General features: G+C 35.8%; 2 protein-coding genes across 7 annotated transcripts in view; one reads left to right on the top strand and one right to left on the bottom strand.

Moving 5' to 3' along the window:
• Positions 1 to 20173, top strand: part of LOC150105499 (prostatic acid phosphatase-like) — a 381909-nt gene that overhangs the window by 332549 nt on the left and 29187 nt on the right. The gene's annotated exons all lie outside the window — the stretch shown is intronic.
• The window catches only part of LOC150105500 (natural resistance-associated macrophage protein 2-like), a 244546-nt gene that overhangs the window by 67029 nt on the left and 157344 nt on the right, over positions 1 to 20173 (bottom strand). For all 6 annotated transcript variants that reach the window (XR_016548450.1, XM_090394214.1, XM_090394215.1 and 3 more), the window contains exon 14: positions 16133 to 16241. Coding sequence is in view for 5 of the 6 variants with exons in the window: in XM_090394214.1 (XP_090250340.1) it covers positions 16133 to 16241 (109 nt within the window). In the remaining variant the exon portion in view is untranslated. The remainder of the gene's footprint in view (positions 1 to 16132; positions 16242 to 20173) is intronic.

Here is a 20173-nt window from a genome sequence, read left to right on the forward strand (position 1 = left end):
TTTTTATATTTTAATGGAAAAAAATCACACATTGGTGCAGGTAAACAAATTTTGCTTCCTGTGTATTTTGGTGCATAATGAATACTAGTAAATATATGCTTATTCATATAAGTTTCATTTCAAAGCAGAAATTTAAGAATTGCAGTTTCAAATATTTCACCTGATATTGGTGCAGTATTGAAACTGCATCCATCACATTAAATTGTTATTAAACTTCTCGTATGTTTTTAATTCTTTCTTTATTACTAATCGTTTTACATTTCATGTGTGCTTGTACTGCAAATGTACAATAACGATATATTTATCTATATAAAAATATGAGATAATGTGCCATGTCAAATGTGTATGTAAGATGCTAAAAATGTAATATTTGCATTTGATTTTTGCAATATTCGCTGTGTATGTTTTGCATTGAATATAAATACAATAAATATTATAATAATATATGTCTTTATATTACAATTTTTTTTGAGGGGGCCGTGAAATATTTTAATTTTTCCAAAGGAGGGGGGGGGGGGCTGACATCCAGAAGTTTGGGAAACACTGCCCTAGTCTACAGAATCAACCAACTGTATATTTTGTTCTGCTAGCCACTATCTCACACCAGATGGTCTCATATGTGCTATTTTCACTAGCCTGCAGTTGAACTCCTTATCCACTCTACATTTACATTACAAACACAGTACTTTTGAAAAAAAAAGTGATTCTAGTCTAAAAAAATTGGGGATGATCCAAATTTTGAATTAAGCTTAAAGGTATTAACCAGTCAGGAATGTTTTGTTATGATATAGGAAAATTCGTCAAGAAAAGACTCCTTAGTCTTCAGAAGAAAACTAACAAATTTTTATTTTAAGCTCTAAAACAGTAAATCCTGTAACATTTTCATTTTTGCATAATTTAATGAATGCTTTTCTTTATCATTTCATTATTTAAATATTGTATTTAAGTCTGGTAGCATTGGTGTGGTATATAGCTCAGACTTTGCCAGGAACATAACCTCAATTTATGACAATTTGTATGAGAAATATTAAAGTTATAACAGCTCACTTTTTTTTTTTTTTTTTAAATATGATATTGCCATTGAACAGATGGCATCAATGGCAATATCATATTAAAAACAGGGTATTAGGAAAGAACTTGACACTGTCAGCATCCAGGAATGCGTTAGCAGAGCTAATCTCAGGTGGTATGCTCACTTAAACAGAATGGGCGAGGAAAGATTAGCAAAACAAGTGTTCTCTGCCAGGTTGGCAGGAAAACGACCAAGAGGAAGACCAAGATATAGGTGGATTGATACGGTACAAAGTTCCTTAGATGATAGAAATATAGGATCTGATAATGTTGGAGTCTTGACAAGTAACAGACTGATTTGAAGGAAAATTGTAGATAAGAAGTTAGTAATGATGTAAATTTTTCATGTAGTACTATCATATTGTGTAAACCCCTTGAGGGTACATGTCAGGAATATGATGATTTGATGATGTAACAGCTCACTTAAGTTTTTTGGGAAATAATCATTTTATAAAAGTAAGTCTGCTGTATTGAGTTCATCTTTATATTCAGAAAATATTTTAAAATAATTTCTATTGACAATACACCAAATAATTTACTATTGATAATTTTGCTATGAATATACATATGTTTCCCCCTCGAAGGTATCTCAACCTTGACATGGTGAAGTGGGCTTGTGTGCTCTGACAACCCAGAGAGCTATACCAGCAGAGCCACTCAGGTCTCATTTGGGTAGGAGCCAGACTAAGCGAGATACCAGGAAGTGGACAACAGCACATTCCAGTACTGGCATGAGGCTGAATCAGCATTAGTGGTAATAGCTCTGTGGTAGAGTAGGCAAGGGAAACTACTCTACTATCCTTCCACAACAAACCATAGCCAAAATGAATAATGACGATAAAAGTGGGGCAGCTATCAGCCAGGCAAGCCAAGGTAGTTCCTCTGGCCACAGAGTAAGGAAAGTGCGCTCCCAATCTAATCTGGACACCTACTGAGAACCTATGACGTTCAAAAAACTGATACCTTTCTCAGCCACAATCTAACTATGACCAAAAAGCACCAATTAAGGAAAATTACACGTATCGGTACTTGGAATATACAAGGATTATTACATACAGGCAAACTGGATATAGTGCAAAATGAAATGAAAAGAGTAAACATCGATATGCTAGGAATTGCAGAAACACATTGGAAAAATGAGGAACACTTTAACATCACAGCTATGAATGCCCTTCATTCTGCTGGACATTTTATAAGCAGAAACAGAGTAGCAATAATTGTCAAAAAAACGTATGTTTAAATCAGTGTTGGGCTACAATCCTGTCAATGATAGGATAATTTCCTTTAAGGATTGACTTAATTCAATACTAATCACACTTTTACAAGGTTACACCACTAAAAGTGATGCAGACGAAGAAGCAATTGACCTCTTCTACAGGGATCTGAATTTAGCCATAGATGCAATACTGAAAAGAGACATTTTGATCATTAAAGGTGATTTCACAATGCAAAAGCTGGAAAAAGGATGGAAGACCTCAACAAGACAGTCCTAGGATCTCATGGACTGAGCACCCAAAAGATTGAATTTTCTACAGAAAGAGAACTTATGGTCACTAACACCTTCTTTAAGCAACATAAACTGAGACTATCCAAATAGAGATTGCCTGGAGACAGAGCAAGGAACCAAATTGATTATATCCTTATTAGCAAAAGATGGAGGTCTATATTGAAAAATGTTAAAGCATTTCTTGGAGCTGATTGTGGCTCTGATCAACTCTTCATTGCTGATATGAGAATATGTCTGAAAACAAATAACATGACACAGTGGCGTAGCCAGAGCTTTTGCCACCCGGAGTGGTCCCTGAGTTTGCCGCCCCTCTCAATACACACCAAAAATATTACAAAAAGTCAAAACAACATAAGGAAAGAAATTAAAACACTATGTTTATGTTTGTTGTAAGTATAGTTGTTGAAAACTAATTATTAATTAAGTAATAAAATTACTAAGTTAACATAAATGGAAGAATCGTCGAAAAATAAAATTGTGTCTCAAGTGAAAAGTGCCACTCAGGACAAACCGCACCCCCCCCCCCCAGCTATGCCACTGACATGACATATCCACTCAGATTAGATTTCACAGGAATTACTGAGACATATAGCATTAAAATGGAACTAGGGAAGTACAATGATAAAACGACCCCAGATAAAATGAAAACTTTGGGATAAAACCAAAATAATATTACTAGAAACTACAGATAACATTGCCCAAAAAATCTAGAATCAGCACACTTCGAATACCAAATGAAACTCTGAAACAAGCTGAGAAAGGAGAAATAAAGTCAAAAGGACTTTCAAACAGAAGATGATAGGCAGAGCTATAGCGAGTTGCCCAAGCTTATCAAAAAACGTTGCATTAAAGATAAAAACTTTATCAACAAACATATGCAGAGAAATTCAAATTCATTCAAATGAAAATCAAACCAAAAGACCTATTTATCAAAATAAGATTATTGAATAAAAAATTTAAACCAAAGTATTTAAAAGTATAGTTGATGTTAACAATCTTATTCTTGCTGATCCAATGGACATCCTTAATAGATGTGAAGACTATTGTCCAAATCTATACAAAGATAATTCAGTCTCACGACCAAATACCAAGTGAACGTCTCGCATGTCTAGGATCCACAGGAATCTAAATCATCAGAAAAATTTGTGATACAATCTGGGAGACAGGAGATTGGCCTGATGATTGGGTAAAATCCATTTTTATACCAATACACAAAAAAGGAAATGTCAACAAATGCAATATTTATAGAACTATAGCCTTGATCTCATATGTAAGCAAAATTTTTTTCTATATTATTAAAGAAAGAAAGACAAACAATATATTGTGCAACAACTTCCTACAGAGCAGGCAGGTTTTAGAAAATGTGGAATCAGAGATCAAATTTTAATCCAAGGCACTTGGTGGAAAAAGGCTCAGGAATTTACTATTCCCTTGTATATGTCATTCATTGATTAAGCCAAAGCATTTGACTGTGCGAGGTGGTTGGACCTAGGGAAAATATTAAGTAAAATGGGCATCCAGAATATTTGACACACCTTTTAAAACAACTCTGAGAGGAATCAGGCTGTGGACAAGATGGATGGGAAAAACATCTCAGTGGTTCAATGTCGGGAAAGGGGTAAGACGGATGCATACTCTCCCCTCATTTACACAATCTTTACAGAGAATAAATTATGAGAAAGGCACTTAATTGATATGATACTGGTTTCTCAGTTTGTGGCAAAGAATGAAAATAATTAGGACTTAATTGTGATAAATAACCTTAGGTATGCTGATTGCACCATTCTTATTAAAGGAGAACTGGAGTCCCTCATTAAAAGAGTTGAACGAGAAAGCCTGAAACATGGTTTAACCTCCCTACCGGCCGATGTGGATGAAATAGTGACACCAAATTGCACTTCTTATCCATGTTATTCAATGGCTGTTAGAGCTTCGTATCCAGATTTAGCTGAACGTCTATAGACATTGTGGCTGGTTGGGGGGGGTTAGAACTAATTGTGATAAAACAAAATACATGGCCGCAGATGAAAATGACAATTTTGCCCACAACATTGACACAACATTCATCCACCTTCTCGAAGGTGGAGGAATTCATTTACCTTGGAGCTCAAAATAAGCACCAACAGTAGATATCAACCAGAAATTAGAAGAATTACCTTGGCAAGGTCAGCAATGATGCAACTGCAGAAAATATGGAAAGGCAAAACATTTCTATTACCACTAAATTAAGAATGGTCAATAGCTTGGTGTTTTTGATTTTCATTTATGGTGTTGAATCTTGGCCATTCAGAGAAAAAGATAAAGACAAGATAAACAGCTTCAAGATGTGGTGCTGAAGAAGGATGCTGAGTCTCCTGGATGGATGAAAGGTCTAATGAAAGTATAATAAGTCAACTAAAAATCAAAAAGTGGTTATGTGATATTGTAAATGAAACAACTCAAATACTTTGGTCACATTTCAAGACATGAAAATGACAATCTGGAAAAACTTATCTAGGGCAAAGTGAAAGGACAAAGAAAAAGTGGATTCCCAAGACCAAGATGGTTGGACCAGATTAAAAAAAACACCAGACTTACTTTGGAGTTGCCCACTGCTGCAACAAAAGACAAAGAAATGGAGAGACACTGTGGCGAGGGTCATGAGTCTTCAGGCATGAGGAGACGGAGCAATACAATACAAAAATACACGTTTTAGAATGATAAAAGGAATATACCTTAATATGTAGTCATGTATTCAGTGCATGTGTTTATATTAAATATTTTAGTTTTCAGTTTCTTCCCTGGTACTTTTTATCATACTGATTTTGAAGCCAAGAGAATTGTGGCACAGGTGAAGGCCATGGCATATCAAGATCTGTATGATCAATTAGAAACAAAGGAAGGACAGAGAAAAATTTACCAAACTAGCGAAATGTAGAAATAAAGCAGCAAAGGACATCTTACATGTGAGGCAGATCAAAGACGCTGAAGGAAGAGTATTATGGAGGGATGTGGACATAAGAAACAGATGGAGAATATACTTTGAGGGACTTTTGAATGAGGAAAATGCAAGGACTCACAGACAAGATGGGCAGCCTTCTGAGGGGGATGGTCCAAAACATCAATAGAGTGGAAGTGACGGAGGCCACGAAGAGGATGAGGAATGGAAAATCGGTGGGCCCTGACAGGATTCCAGTGGAGGCATGGAAGAGGGGGAAAGAGGGAATTGACCTGCTGTGGGACCTGTTCATGAAAGTTTGCCAACAGGAAAATATACCCGAGGAATGGAGGGAGAGTATTCTTGTCCCCATCTACAAGGGTAAAGGGGATGCACAAGACTGTAAAAATTACAGAGGAATAAAGTTGATGTCCCACACAATGAAAATCCTAGAAAGGGTTCTTGATGGAAGATTGAGGAAGGAGGTGGAGATTGCAAAGGAACAATTTGGCTTCATGCCTGGTAGATCAACAACAGATGCTATCTTTGGGTTACGGCAGATAATGGAAAAGTTTCGAGAGAAACAAAGGGAGCTACATCTGGCATTTATTGATCTGGAGAAAGCATACGATAGAGTGCCAAGGCAAGAAGTCTGGAGGTGTCTGAGAGAGAAGAAGGTTCCAGAGAAATATGTCAAGTTGGTGCGGGAGATGTACAGAAATGTGAAGACAAGTGTTTGGACCTGTCTGGGACAGACAGAAAGTTTTAAAGTAACAGTTGGCTTGCATCAAGGGTCAGCATTAAGTCCGTTTCTGTTTGATATTGTGATGGGGGAGGTGAGAGAAGATGCACCTTGGGCAATGTTGTATGCAGATGACATCTTGCTGGGTGCAGATTCAAGAGAAGAAACAGGAACTAAACTGGAAAGATGGAGAAAAGTACTGGAAGAGAGGGGTATGAGATTGAGCAGAAGTAAGATAGAGTATATGTGTTGCACAGTGGGCGGTGGCCAGGAGACAGGTCTGGAGCTGGAAGGAAATGTCATCAGGAAGGTGAGGGACTTTAGATACTTAGGTTCAACAGTGGAAGAAGAAGATGGAGGAGCTGAGAAAGAAGTGAGATGCAGGATACAAGCAGGTTGGAGGAACTGGAGGGAGATGGCTGGAGTGTTATGCGATAAGAGGGTGCCCATCAATCTGAAAGGCAAAATCTATAGGACAGTAGTGAGGCCAGCTATGACATATGCTATAGAAACTGTGGCCGTGAGGAAAAATAACATCAGCAGGATGGAAGTAGTAGAGATGAGAATGCTTAGGTGAATGTGCAGTGTGACCAGAAAGGATCATCTGAGAAATGACTACGTGAGGGGAACTCTTGGATAAAGAATTAAACCAAGAATATAATTTCTTGGCATCTTTAATTTATGATTGATGGTAATAGTTGGTTGCACAAGAAGTACAAAGAGCAAGAGAGAGGTAACTTGCATGGTAAGGGTAGCAAAGTGCAGCATGAGCAGCAGTTAGCTAATGAGAACAAAAGGAATCCTAGGGAGTTTTCTCGATACATGGCCAGTAGAAGAAAGAATGTTATGGAAGGATGATACTGGTTGGAGAGAATGGTAACCACTCTGTTCATAAAGATATTTCATCCTCATTAAAGTAACATTGTGCAGAACTTACATAGTGGGAAGTGAGCAAGACGTATATGAGGAAATTAATAAACTTGATGTCAATAAAATCATAGGACTTGATGGTATATATCACTGCATGTCTTGAGGGAATGTTAAAGGGAGTTAATAGCTTTAACTTACCTTTTTAATATGACTCAGATTTGACCATATTCCAAAATTATTCTGCTTCATAAAGGGGATGATAAGAATAAGGCTTCAAATTACAGACCAACTGTTTGTCTGGAGTTACGGTAAAGATGTTGGAGAGGCTAGTGAGAACCAGGATTCAGAATTGGATTGGGGACCACATTCTCTTTGATGGGTTTGCTAAGGAAGGTAGTGTTTTAGCAATCTACTTACTATAACAAGGTGACAGGAGCATTGGATAAAGGGGAAACATACACAGTGGTATATTTAGATTTTGCTGAAGCCTATAATAGCTTGCTGCATGACAAGCTAGTAATTAAACTGGAACAGATGGGGTTAGATAATAGATTAGTGCATTGGATTGGAAACTGACTGTCTCATAGGTTCAGAGGTGTGTCCCAGGGATGTTTTGGGTCCACTGCTGTTTAATTTGTACGTAAATGATATTTGAAAGGGTTTGAATGGTGATACACAGTCATTTGTAGATGATGAAAAGTTGGGAAGAACTATGAGGAGTACAAGGAGTGTTGTAGCCTTGCAAGGGGACTTGAATACTTTCTGAAGGCAGATGAATGGGGGCTAGCTATCAGTTCACCATAGCAAAGTAAAATTTTAAAGTTTGGAAAGCACAAATGAGATAGAGAGTATAAAATAGGTAGGATTATCTTGGAGGAGGTGAAGGAGATGAAAGATCTGGGGATGTTAGTGGATAAGGACCTGAAATTTTAGGGACATTTTGGAAAATTGTGAGGATAGCAGCACATTATGGGGATGATGCAGAGAACACCGACATGTAGAAGTAAGGATGTTATGATTCGTTTGTATAAGGCTTTGATCACACCACATATTGATTACTATGCAAAGATTTGGTCTGCAGGTTTTCAAAAGGATGCAGAGATATTAGGTCAGATAGTTAAAATGGTGTCTCGTCTTGGGAATGCAAATTGCAGACTCTAGTTGGCAGAGGGATGGGGGGGGGGCATGATTGAGAGAGATAAGTTGTAAGATGTTATTACTGGATAAATGTGAGCAGATTTTCATAGAATGGATGGAGACAGGGGAAGAACAAGAAGTCATCCTTGGAAGCAGTATAAGAAGGGTATGAGTGGTTGGAATGCACTGCCTTAAATTGTGGAGATGGCGAATGCATTGAAATCATGGTACAATGAGCTGTGTGTGTGATGGAGGATCTCCTGCAACGAGTCATCAACTTCATGGAGATCTACTAGTAAAAATAATAATATATAGGAAATAAACAATGCTACGGCTAAACGTTTAGAGGAGTCATAGGAAATGAATATCAAAAAATAGCAAGAATTTGTGAATGCTGTGGAGGCCAACATTTTTCACACATAATGGAATTAAATTTCCATAAATCAAAGAATTTAATACTATTTATAGCATGTTATATTTTCAAAAATTATATGCAAAACAAAACAGGTGATGATGACTTTTGCTTCACCCTGCATTTATAGAATATTTATAATGTGATATTACAGTTATTAAAGCATATATTAAAACAGTGTGTATAGACAACACAGCAGCATTCCTGATATTGATGCTGTCCTATAATCTCTCCAATAATTGATTATTCTTAAATGTGTGTAACAAACACCTTTATATATAAACAGATGTAAAGTTTACTGTCCATTCATTATCTTTTAATAGATTTATAATACAGTTTTCCCCCTGATTTATGCTTTAGCTTTCTAACTACAGCAGTAATAGTAATAAACAGGGATTGCATAGCCCAACATTTGCCTATAATCATGTTTCTATATGAAACTTGATTATGAAATAAAAACATTAAACAGAAAAGAACAGCAAATGCATTAATATTTAATTTTACTTTAACAAAAATAATTTTAATAAAAAAAATTACTTCATAATAAAGTTGATCCCCCCCCCCACCAAGAATTTCACCCATGAAAGTGTATAAATATACATGTTTAGTTTGGTTAGGGGGTGCTTAAGGGTCAAAGCTGTATAACTGAGAGGAGACCTCCACATAGCCTTTACAGGAATGCGGAGAACCGACCAGGGCTTCTGACCTAATGCCCAATCCTCACCTTCTCGTGGTGCACCCTGTTGGGTATCTACTTTGATACTGAACGAACGAGGATGGGCTGGCAATTTGGGATTTAGCCAACCAAATTGTATTCTTATTGGTTAAACCAAAATAAAAAATGATGGTACAACATGATAAAATTTCATGCTGGCTGGGGCGTCGCCCGGTTAAACAAGGCCCCCGTTGTTTTCGCCAGGGAACCAGGGCGAACAGCGAAAAGTCAGCCACTGGAACAAATCTGAAAACAAACCCCAACTCAACATCACCAGAGTTAAAGATCGGTACTAGCAACGTAAGAAGCCTGAATGGCAAAGAAATGGAGCTAGCTGAGGAATTAGATAAGTACCAGATCGACATAATAGGGGTGACTGAAACAAAAAAGACCATCTTTCTGAGCAATAATTACAAAATGTTACATTCAGGCAATGACAATCAAGGAAAAGAAGGAGTAGCCATAGTATTCAACACAAAATACGAGGCTAATCTTCTTGAATGGCAGTCAGTCTCAAGTAGAGTAATGTGGGCAAATATGAGAATGGGGAACTGGACAATGAAACTTATTTGTGCCTATGGTCCCACAGAAGGTTCTACTAAGGTAGAAGTGGAGGAATTTTTTGAGGCTTTAGAAAAAGCAACTGACACAATGAAAAAGGAAAAGTTGGTCCTTGTTGGGGATCTAAATAGTAGAGTGGGAAATGATTGTGAGACATGCAAAAATATTTTGGGAAAATTTGAAGAAAAGAGCAAAGCTAATAATAATGGCAAATATCTGTTGGATTTCTGCTCAGGACATGGACTGGTTATTACTAACACCTTGTTCCAACATAAAAATGTGCACAAATTCACATGGAGAGAAGAGGCTAGGAATAAGAAAAGTCTCATTGACTATGTTATTGTTGATAGTGATGTTTTCTCCCTGGTGCAGGACACCAGAGTGTACAGAGGATTTGAAATTGGAAGTGATCACTATTTAGTCTTGAGCAGGATAAAATTGAATTTCATATTGAAAAGAATAACATGTAAGAAAGTTTTAAAGCGAATAAAAGTTGAGCAGCTCTCAGATGTGAACTGTAGACTAAAATACACAAAGATTATTGAAAAGAAAATGAAAGAGTTTGAGAACAGGAATCAAACCTGGAGATTCAGTGGCAAACTCTGAAGGAAACATTGATTGATTCTGCCAGAGAGGCATGTGGTGAGGTTGTGTGCAAGGATAAAAAAATCAGAACTCCCTGGTGGACACAGGAAGTTAAAGAGGCAGTGAAGGAAAAGAAGAAAGCATATCAAAAGTTCCTGGCAAATAAGTCAGCTTTTACTCTTACAGAATACAGAGACAAATGTAAGAAAGCTAAACAGTGTGTAAAACTAGCTAAACAAAAGTTATGGCAGGACTTTGGCAAGAATATAGAAAATAAATATCAAGAAGGTGGCAAAATATTCTGGAGGTTGTTGAAGAAGCTTAGGAATGGAGGAAAGAGTGCTGTAAAAGGAATTAGAGATGATAAAGGTGAAATGAAAACAGGAGAAAAAGATATCCTTGAAGTATGGAGTAATTACTTTGAAAAACTGCTAAATGAAACAAGCAGTGATGACAGCTCAGTGATAAAAAACACTGACCAGGCATGCAGTCAGGAATACATATCCATACTTGAAGTAGAAAAAGCCATCAAAGGCTTGAAATGTGGAAAGGCAGCAGGAGTAGATGATATTCGACCAGAAATGCTGAAGTATGGTGGTATAAGAGTCTTACAGTGGCTGCACTGCATAGTTCAGAAAGCCTGGACAGAGGGACGAATTCCCAATGATTGGAGTAGAGCTCTCATAGTACCCATATATAAAAAGGGAAATAAAACTGAATGTGAGAATTACAGAGGTATTTTCCTACTGAGTGTTCCTGGTAAGATTTATGCAAGTATACTTGAGAAACGGTTGAGAAGAATTGTGGAAGAAAAGCTTGGTGAAGAACAAGCTGGATTCAGGCCAAATAGAGGCTGTCAGGATCAGATCTTCACTTTGTGACAATTAGTTGAGAAAGCATGGGAATATAACAAAGATCTGTATTTAAGTTTTGTCGATTTGGAAAAGGCATGACAAGGTGCCAAGAGAGAAGCTATTCATTATGCTACAGTTATGGTGTCAATGGGGCATTATATCAAGCAGTACTTAGTCTTTATTTGAGTTGCAAGTCAGCAGTTAGAATTGAAGGAAGTACAGGAAGATGGTTTAATGTTAAATCTGGTGTGAGACAAGGATGTACATTATTCCCTCTGTTATTCATTATCTATATGGATCACATTATGAAGGGATGTGGTATTAAACCTGATATCAAAATTGGAGATGTTAATGTCAGCTCTTTGCTTTATGCGGATGATGTCATACTTCTAAATAAATCCGCTACAAGTCTGCAAGATTCTCTGACTAAATTGAATAGCTGTTGTAATAGATATGGTATGAAGGTCAGCAATAAAAAGACAAAGACAATGAAAATAGGCAGAATCATTGAAAATGTCAACTGTGTTGTGAATGGAGAACCTGTGGAACAATTAAAACATTTCAGCTACTTAGGCACAATTTTTACTGAAGATGGTAAACTAAATATAGAAATAGACAACAGAATCAGCAAAGCTGGTATCGTGGGAAGTCAATTGAATAAATTCATATGGAATAAGAAAGAAATTAGTCGGAACACTAAATTAGCTGTATACAAGACTGTGTTCAAACCAATTTTAACTTATGGATCTGAGAGCTGGGTCAGAAGTAAAACACTTGACCAAAGACTAGAGACCGCAGATATGAGAGTTCTGAGAAAGATTAGAGGCGTGAACAGATGGCATCAATGGCAATATCATATTAAAAATGAGGATATTAGGAAAGAACTTGACATTGTCAGCATCCAGGAATGCATTAGCAGAGCTAATCTCAGATGGTATGGTCACTTAAATAGAATGGGAGAGGAAAGATTAGCAAAACAAGTGTTCTCTGCCAGGTTGGCAGGAAAACGACCCAGAGGAAGACCAAGATATAGGTGGATTGATACGGTACAAAGTGCCTTAGACGATAGAAATATAAGATCTGATAATGTTGGAGTCTTGACAAGTAACAGACTGATTTGGAGGAAAATTGTAGATAGGAAGTTAGTAATGATGTAATTTTTTCATGTAGTACTGTCATATCCTGTACACCCCTTGAGGGTACATGGCAGGAATTTGATGATGATGATGATAGTTTGGTTAGTACATGGGTAGATTATTAGATAATTTAGAAACCTTGTTCTAAAGGCCAAACAATTAACAGAAAACCACTTCAAGCTTCCAATGAGCAAAATGGTAGCATGATCTCACACATGCACTGAAATTCATTTAGTGACTAAATTTTCTAGTCAAAATCATCATTTATATATTTGTCCTACATTTAAGAATGTATCTAAAAGAGCTAATTTGCTCCTTCTTGCATGTTTTACACAACATGCAAATTAAATTTATGTCTATATGCAGCAACAGTTCAATGACTAGTCTTCCGTCTTCTCTATCAAGAAGTTTGTGGAATTCATCCAAAAACATTCAGTGTGGACATGAAGAAATGGTTGATATTAGCAAAATAAAATGAGCAAAGAGGTTCAATGAAAACCATCGGATATCACCACTGATTACAATCATAAAAAGGAGTAAATGAATGATTTTCTCAAAAATGATTTGTGATGGCCAAGGAGCTTGAAGGTTGGTAGATTCAATATGAAATCCTTTGAAACTGTCTTATGAAAACCTCATTTCAAACTGAAGCTGAATTATAAGGAATGTGAAGTGTAAGATATTCACATGGAATGCTTTAGTTGTTAGAACCAACTGGATGTATTCTTAAAAAAAAAAAAACAAACAAACTTGACAATGGTGCAATTTGAAGATAAGTTAAAGCCCTCACATGGGAATCCACTACTTGTAAGTAGTTAATGTTACAAAAATTACCCTTTTTTTGTTTGTTTGGTGAAATGGGAACACAGTAGTTACTCAATTATCTAACCTTTAAATAACCAAACTTTATTAATTAATTGGTCCATGAATGGTTTAGCATATCAACAAACTTTTGGAATAGCACCATGCAACTAAACTTCAGTCAAGACTTCAGTTATTCAATCAGAATGGTCATTTGCTGTATGCTGGCAGGTGAAATGTACTAAAAATGTGTTAATGTGTCTAGGCCCATAAAGTCAGATAGAAAGATCATTGCTTAGCCAAACTGTTGGTTTATTTTTGATTGACTGCAATCAAAACAAAATCAGCACAGTCTTCCTGCATGAAACAGAATTGTAATCCATAATAAATAATAATAATATTATTAATTAAATTTTTCTAGCACCGTGGGCAAGCATTCATTCAAGTTTGGGAGTGTCATCCTCACTTTCTTGTTCTTCTAACATTCTGAAGTTTTTGCTGCAATTTTCTTCTCAAAATCTACATGTTCATTACAGTATTGAAGACTATCTTGTCTATAATTGCAAACTCTTCATAGTTCTTAATGTGATTCATATATTGATAAGTAGGAAGAAAAATGACTATGGAAGAATAACTTTAATGAGTACAGACTATAGAGAGGTGATAGGCAGACAAAATTCTTGAGCTACCATGTAACCACTTTGCGAGGGTTTACCATCCAAGTGAAGATATCATTATGGCAGAGGTGACATGGACCGATGTGAGGGCAGTGATTGATGAATTGGAGGTACTTAGGATGCTCAGAATCTGAATGCAAATATAGCTGTGAGACTGAATGGGATATCAGCTCGTTTTAAGAGAATGTGCAGAGGAAATGGGGATGCCTTTGAATAGGCTGTTTAATTTAATTCTTAGGCTCTGGAACAATTCCAAGAGATGGAAGGAGGGTAAAATAATTATCACAAACTTAGATCCTCTATTGCATATAGAAGATCTAAGTCCATAGTAGCAAATTATAGACCAATCAGGAGTGGTGGTAAAAGTACTTGAAAACGTTGGTCAGAAAGGAAATTCAGGAATGAGTAGACAATAATATGATACACTGTGAACTTAATAATCTACTATTAAGCAGCATGGCTTAGTAATCTACTAAATTTTTATTACAGAGTGACAGCTGAGATGGATAAGGGAATGGCTACAGGACAATACTGTAGGATTTTGCAAAGACATTTGACAGGATATCACATGGAACTTCTTTGTAAATTACAACAAACAGGAATGGATATGAAGCTGGTAATATGAATAAAAGGGTGAATGATGGACGGATACCAAAAAGTAGTATATGGCAAAGCAGAATCCAGGAGAAGGCAGGCAACTAGTGATGGACTACAGGAGTGTCTGCTTGGACGACTGCTGTTTAATTTGTGCATAAGTGATATAGGAAATTAGTTGAAGGGAGATACCCAGCTGTTTGATAATGCAAAGTTGGGTCAGGTAATAGTTAATAAGGTGAAGTAGAGAGCTTGCAGGATGATTTAAGTAAGCTGACAGTGTGGGCAAAGCATAATGGATACCAATTTAATGTGGAAAAGTGTAAAGTTATGCATTTTGGGATAAAAAGATAAACTGTGTACCACATTGGGAAAACTGTACTCCAGAAATTGATGAAGCCAAGAAGGTGGTAATATATAGAGATTTGAAGTTTAGAGGTTATATTGCTAAAGGTAGCTCACAGGATTGTTTGGTTATAGAAGAACACACTAACAAGCAGAGATAAGGGAGTTATCATTTCTTTTTATAAAGTCTTGATATGACCACATCTGAATTACTGCACTCAGGTGTTGTCACCTGGGTTTCTTGGGGGCGAGGAAGTGGTGGAGAGGATTCAGAGACAAGTGATCAAGATGGTGAGTGGTCTGTGGAATGCTTCCTGTAAGGCTAGATGGGTTGCAAAAGTTTATTAATAGGTGAAAAAGGGGAATATGATAGAAAAAGTTACTTTTTATAGGATTAATATAAAGGAACTGATCAGCACCTGGCTGGAGGAGAAAGGATAAGAGGTCATCCCTATAAGTTAAGGAAGTGTGGTTAGCAAGGTGTGAAGAGTAGATTTTTTCCCTTGAGAGTGGTGAATGAATGTAATAGGTTGCCAGAGTCAGTTGTGAGTGCCATCTCTGTTAATGGTTTCAAGAAAAGGTACAATAGATATTGTGTTGATGGTTTGGGTCCCCACAATGAGTCTTAGGACTCCATAGAGGTGGTCATGCAATAATAATAATGGGATGCCATTATACCTGCTTTATTACAAAGCTTTTTTGTGTGCGAGAGAAAAACTGCTTTGCTGTCTATCACATTTTTCATGAATATATCCTTAATGTGTAGCAAGGGATGCCGATAATTCAAAATATGTACAATATGCTATTTGTTCATTTCTACAATCCTTAAATTAAATTTTTTTTGATTATTATAGTCTCATCATAAAAGCAGAATATTTGTTACAAATTGTTTATATTTAATCTCATTAGCATTATATCTTAGAAATATTTTTATTATATAATAAAAATAAGTTTCATTCTCAAAACACAAAATGAAAGTTTCTGATAAATATGTTTCTGAAGGAAACTGCTCTTATATACGTGAAGCACTTTTCAATTATACATGCTTGCATAATTCTACCTGCAACCCAAAAAATTATTCCGTATTAATCCTAAACATAGTACAATTTTAGGTCCTCCTCCTTTCACAAATCTGATTAATTGAATTTAAAGTTTGCTGCATAGATGGAATGTAACATTGTGCAAAATACTATCATATGTATACTAACCCTTTCCTTGATTTTCCATTGGTATAGAGGGATCTGATGTATACATGAGGCTTGAACTGGAATGCGGATGGTCTAAAACATATGGCTCTTCTAAATATTTGCCAATGACCTACACAAGAAATAGGAAAAATTAGTTTTAAGATTTTTCTCTCATCCTCTCCTGAAGAAACAGCAAAATAAAACCCAGAAGATTTTAAACAGAAATAGAGTAAACTGACATAACACATAAAGGCATAATTGCATACAACCATAAACATGGTGCATTTTATGATATTCTTACATAAAAAAAAGTCCATACCCATCAAGCAGCTAGCTATACAAGCTCTTTGTCTATAAGTTTCATGAATATCCATGTCTACCTAAAGCACAATCTGAACCACAGTCTTTGTGGTAAACCAAGCAGTAGTTTTTACCAACCAAACTACTGAGAAAGCAATGAAAGAACAGAACCATTGACATAAGGATAAGGAAGTCATTTTTCATTTTACAATGCCTTATTATGACCTCACTTCGAATACTGTGTGAAGATCTGTTCTAGTTTCTGTAGTGATGCAGATACAATGAAGAGGAGAGTGTTAAAGATGATACTGGAACTGTGAAATGTAGACCGAGGAGATCCTTGATCTCCTCAGTCTACATCTCACTCAGGGTAAAGAGGAGTCATAAGTAAATCAGTAAATCGGTTGATTGATCAACTGTTTTGCTTTGTCAGAAGTAACAGTTAATAAATGACTGGAGACCTCATATGATAGTTCTCAGAAAAATTAGAAGATTGAACAGATTGTATCAATAAGTAGAATTATGTTCAAAATGAAGATTTTAGGAACTTGGCATTGTTAGCATTCAGGAATGAGCAGAACTAATTTCAGGTGGTATGATCACTTAAACAGAATGAGAAAGGCAAGATTAGCAAAGCAGGTGTTTGGTGGCAGAATGGTAGGAAAAAGAACAAGATCTGGGTGCACTGATGACTTAGATGTGCCTTGAAAGACCAAAATATTAGAGTCCTGACAGATGAAACTAATTTGAAGGCAAACTGACAACAAGAAGAGAGTCCTACATGAAAAGTTTGTTATCACTATCATAGTACTCTATACACCGTTTGAGGGTATATAAGAATTGATAGATTAAAAGATGAAAGTAAAGCATGACACCATCTAAATTTCAAAAAAATTTCAGATATATGTAATTTCCATGCTGTATGGTTTACAGAGTACTGCAAATACTATATATTAAACTACAAATCTTATTCTGAATCTTTAATTGTATTCATATAAGTATGTAACAGTTTACCTGCTTCAGTCAATATCAATGACTATGTATATGCATTATACATACTAGTCACTGAACTTAGCAAGTGTACGAACAAATAATTATAATGCTATATTAAATAAACTAGTTCACTTTAAGAAGGATGTATGCAAAATGGTTGAAATCATAATAGTTTTCTCTTATAACTTATTTTTTATTTTACACTTCGCAATTATGTGCAGTTACAGTAAACTGATGGATCCATGTTATGCCTTAAGTTTACGTAATGAGCAAGTGCAATGACACTAAAACAATGCTAAAGAGAGATCAAGAAATGATTGTGAATCCGAATGCTTTTTTTCCCTGTTTTATATGATCTAAGAAAAGAAACTAACCAATAATACCAAAAGAAAAATAATGCTATCATCCTTAATAATGTCATCAGAATAGATCCTCTCAATAACTGCAAACAGGATACTATTTCTTCAATATATAGCATAACTTATAACTTTCAGCAACCAGGTTATAGAATTTCTATAAAGGTACAGCTCATTTTGGGAATAACATAAGAGGAATATTGAGGAACTACCTTCATGCCCTTCTATGAAGTTGAAAAGGAACATCCCAAATGAACATATTTTGTACAAATGATTTCTTCTGTTATATGCTAAAAGCTAAAGGACTTATAAAGAAGAAAATTCAAATTCAGAGTGGAAGAGTTGAGTAGAAGTTAGAATGAAGACAAGGAAACAGCAATGAATGAATGCAAGTTTATTTTAATTCAACAGATGAATGAAACTGTCGAATTGAAACTTCTCTGAATGCCACTTGCGAAGATCTATGGGAAAAAGTTAAAAATATTAAATTAGATGAAAAACTGAAATGCTTATTTCATTGTAATTAAATAAGTGCTCTTGCAATTATCCGAGCTTTATATAACCTTCATTTAATCAACCCATGACTGGATTAGTGTGTTACCGAATTCCTGATACAACATTATGCAACTGTACCTCAGTTATCCAACCATTCAATTATCTGATCAGCAATTTGCTTTCCAATTGTCAGATAATTCTTTGTGAGAATTGGTTGGGGTAATAATATATATTTGTAAGAATTTATGACAAAATAACCGTCTAAAAGACAGCCATGCTAGTAATCTGAATCCAGTACTTTTTCTTAATCTTTTTTTTATACAATCCAGAACTACAGCTATAGAGTGGCTTGATAAACTTGCACTTTTATCAAGTCACTTCAGGCATCCAATCAGTAGGCAGTGTTTCTCAGTCAGTGATGATAATCACTGTGTTAAGACTTAAGTGTTAGGAGAAACTTATGTTAGAAGCTTAATAGAGTGAAAGAGCACTGACAAAGGATTAAAAGTAATATTTAATTCTTCCAATATTTCATGTCACAAAAACATCATCAGCGTACAGTGCGAGACTAGTAACACACACATGGACAAAAAGAGTAGTCCTAATTAGGTGAAGTATCCCCTGTGGGCAGCCTAGGATGTAAACTGGGATTGTGAAGTGTGTTTCACATATTTTGGAAAGTATTATGCAACCACATTTATTCAAATTAGGCTGATTTCTGACAGCAGCTACAGATTTTAAAAGCAGGCTTTCTCTTTAAAATTGACTGCAATGGAGCACAGTTGTCTTTTTTCAATTGATTCTATGAGCCATATCCAAAGCATGACTGCAAAGCCAATTGACCGAAGTCATGACTATAGTAGGCCAACTTGCAGGAACAGGAAGCTATATATACACCAGGAAATGAGAGAGGGATTTTGTTTACATTAAATATACTTTTTAAACAGTCTTGAGTCGTTTCCTTTATAGTTATACAGACTGAGGTCAATGTACCATCAAGCATCAGTGTGATTTATCCTGAGCAACTACTACTATGCAAAATCTGACTGCTATTAACCTATTAAATTTGAATTATTGGCATTTAAAATATAGTCTCATTAATGAAACAAGTGAACAGTATCACTAAAATATAACTTAATCCACTGGATGCATGCATATATGTATAGTTACTGTCATTATGACAGACTAGTTAAGGAATACAGGAATAATTTGTAACAGTGGATAGTTTGTTACAATGAATTTTCTTTAAAACAGTATTATTCCATAGCACTCTAGTCATCAGCATTATCAATTTCCTGATATGTACCCCCCCAATGTGTGTTCAGGTTACTATGGCAGCACTGCATGATTAAGTTTACATTATTATTAAGCTCCTATTAACAATTTTCCTCAAAATCAATTTATTACTTGTCAGCACTCCAATATCGTCATATCTAGCATTTCGTGCTTCTAAGGCACTTTTTATCTGTCGACCTAGACCAAGGTCTAGGTCGACAGATGAAAAGTCGAATCAATCAACCTAGACCTTGGTCTTCCTCTGGGTCTCTTTCCCGCAATCTTGGCATCAAACACTTGTTTTGCTAACCTTTCTACACCCATTCTATTTAAGTGGCCATATCACCTTAGATGCTCTACCAACAGATCTTGAATGCTAATAATGTCAAGTTCCTTTTTAATATCTTCATTTTTAATATAATTCTGCCATTGATGTCATCAGTTCTGAACTGTAATTTTTCTCAGAACTCTCATTTCTGTGGCCTCTGGTCTTTGATCAAGTGCTTTATTTCTAACACAACTCTCAGATCCATAACTTAAAACTGGTTAAAAAACATTCTATATACCTATTTAGTGTTTTGGCTAATTTCTCTATTATTCCATATAAATTTATTTAGCTGGCTACCTGCAATATAGCTTTGCT

This window comes from Typopeltis vanoorti, chromosome 6, assembly GCF_054136105.1.
Source record: "Typopeltis vanoorti isolate ZY-2024b chromosome 6, IOZ_Tvanoo_1.0, whole genome shotgun sequence".
Taxonomy (NCBI): Eukaryota; Metazoa; Arthropoda; class Arachnida; order Uropygi; family Thelyphonidae; genus Typopeltis; species Typopeltis vanoorti.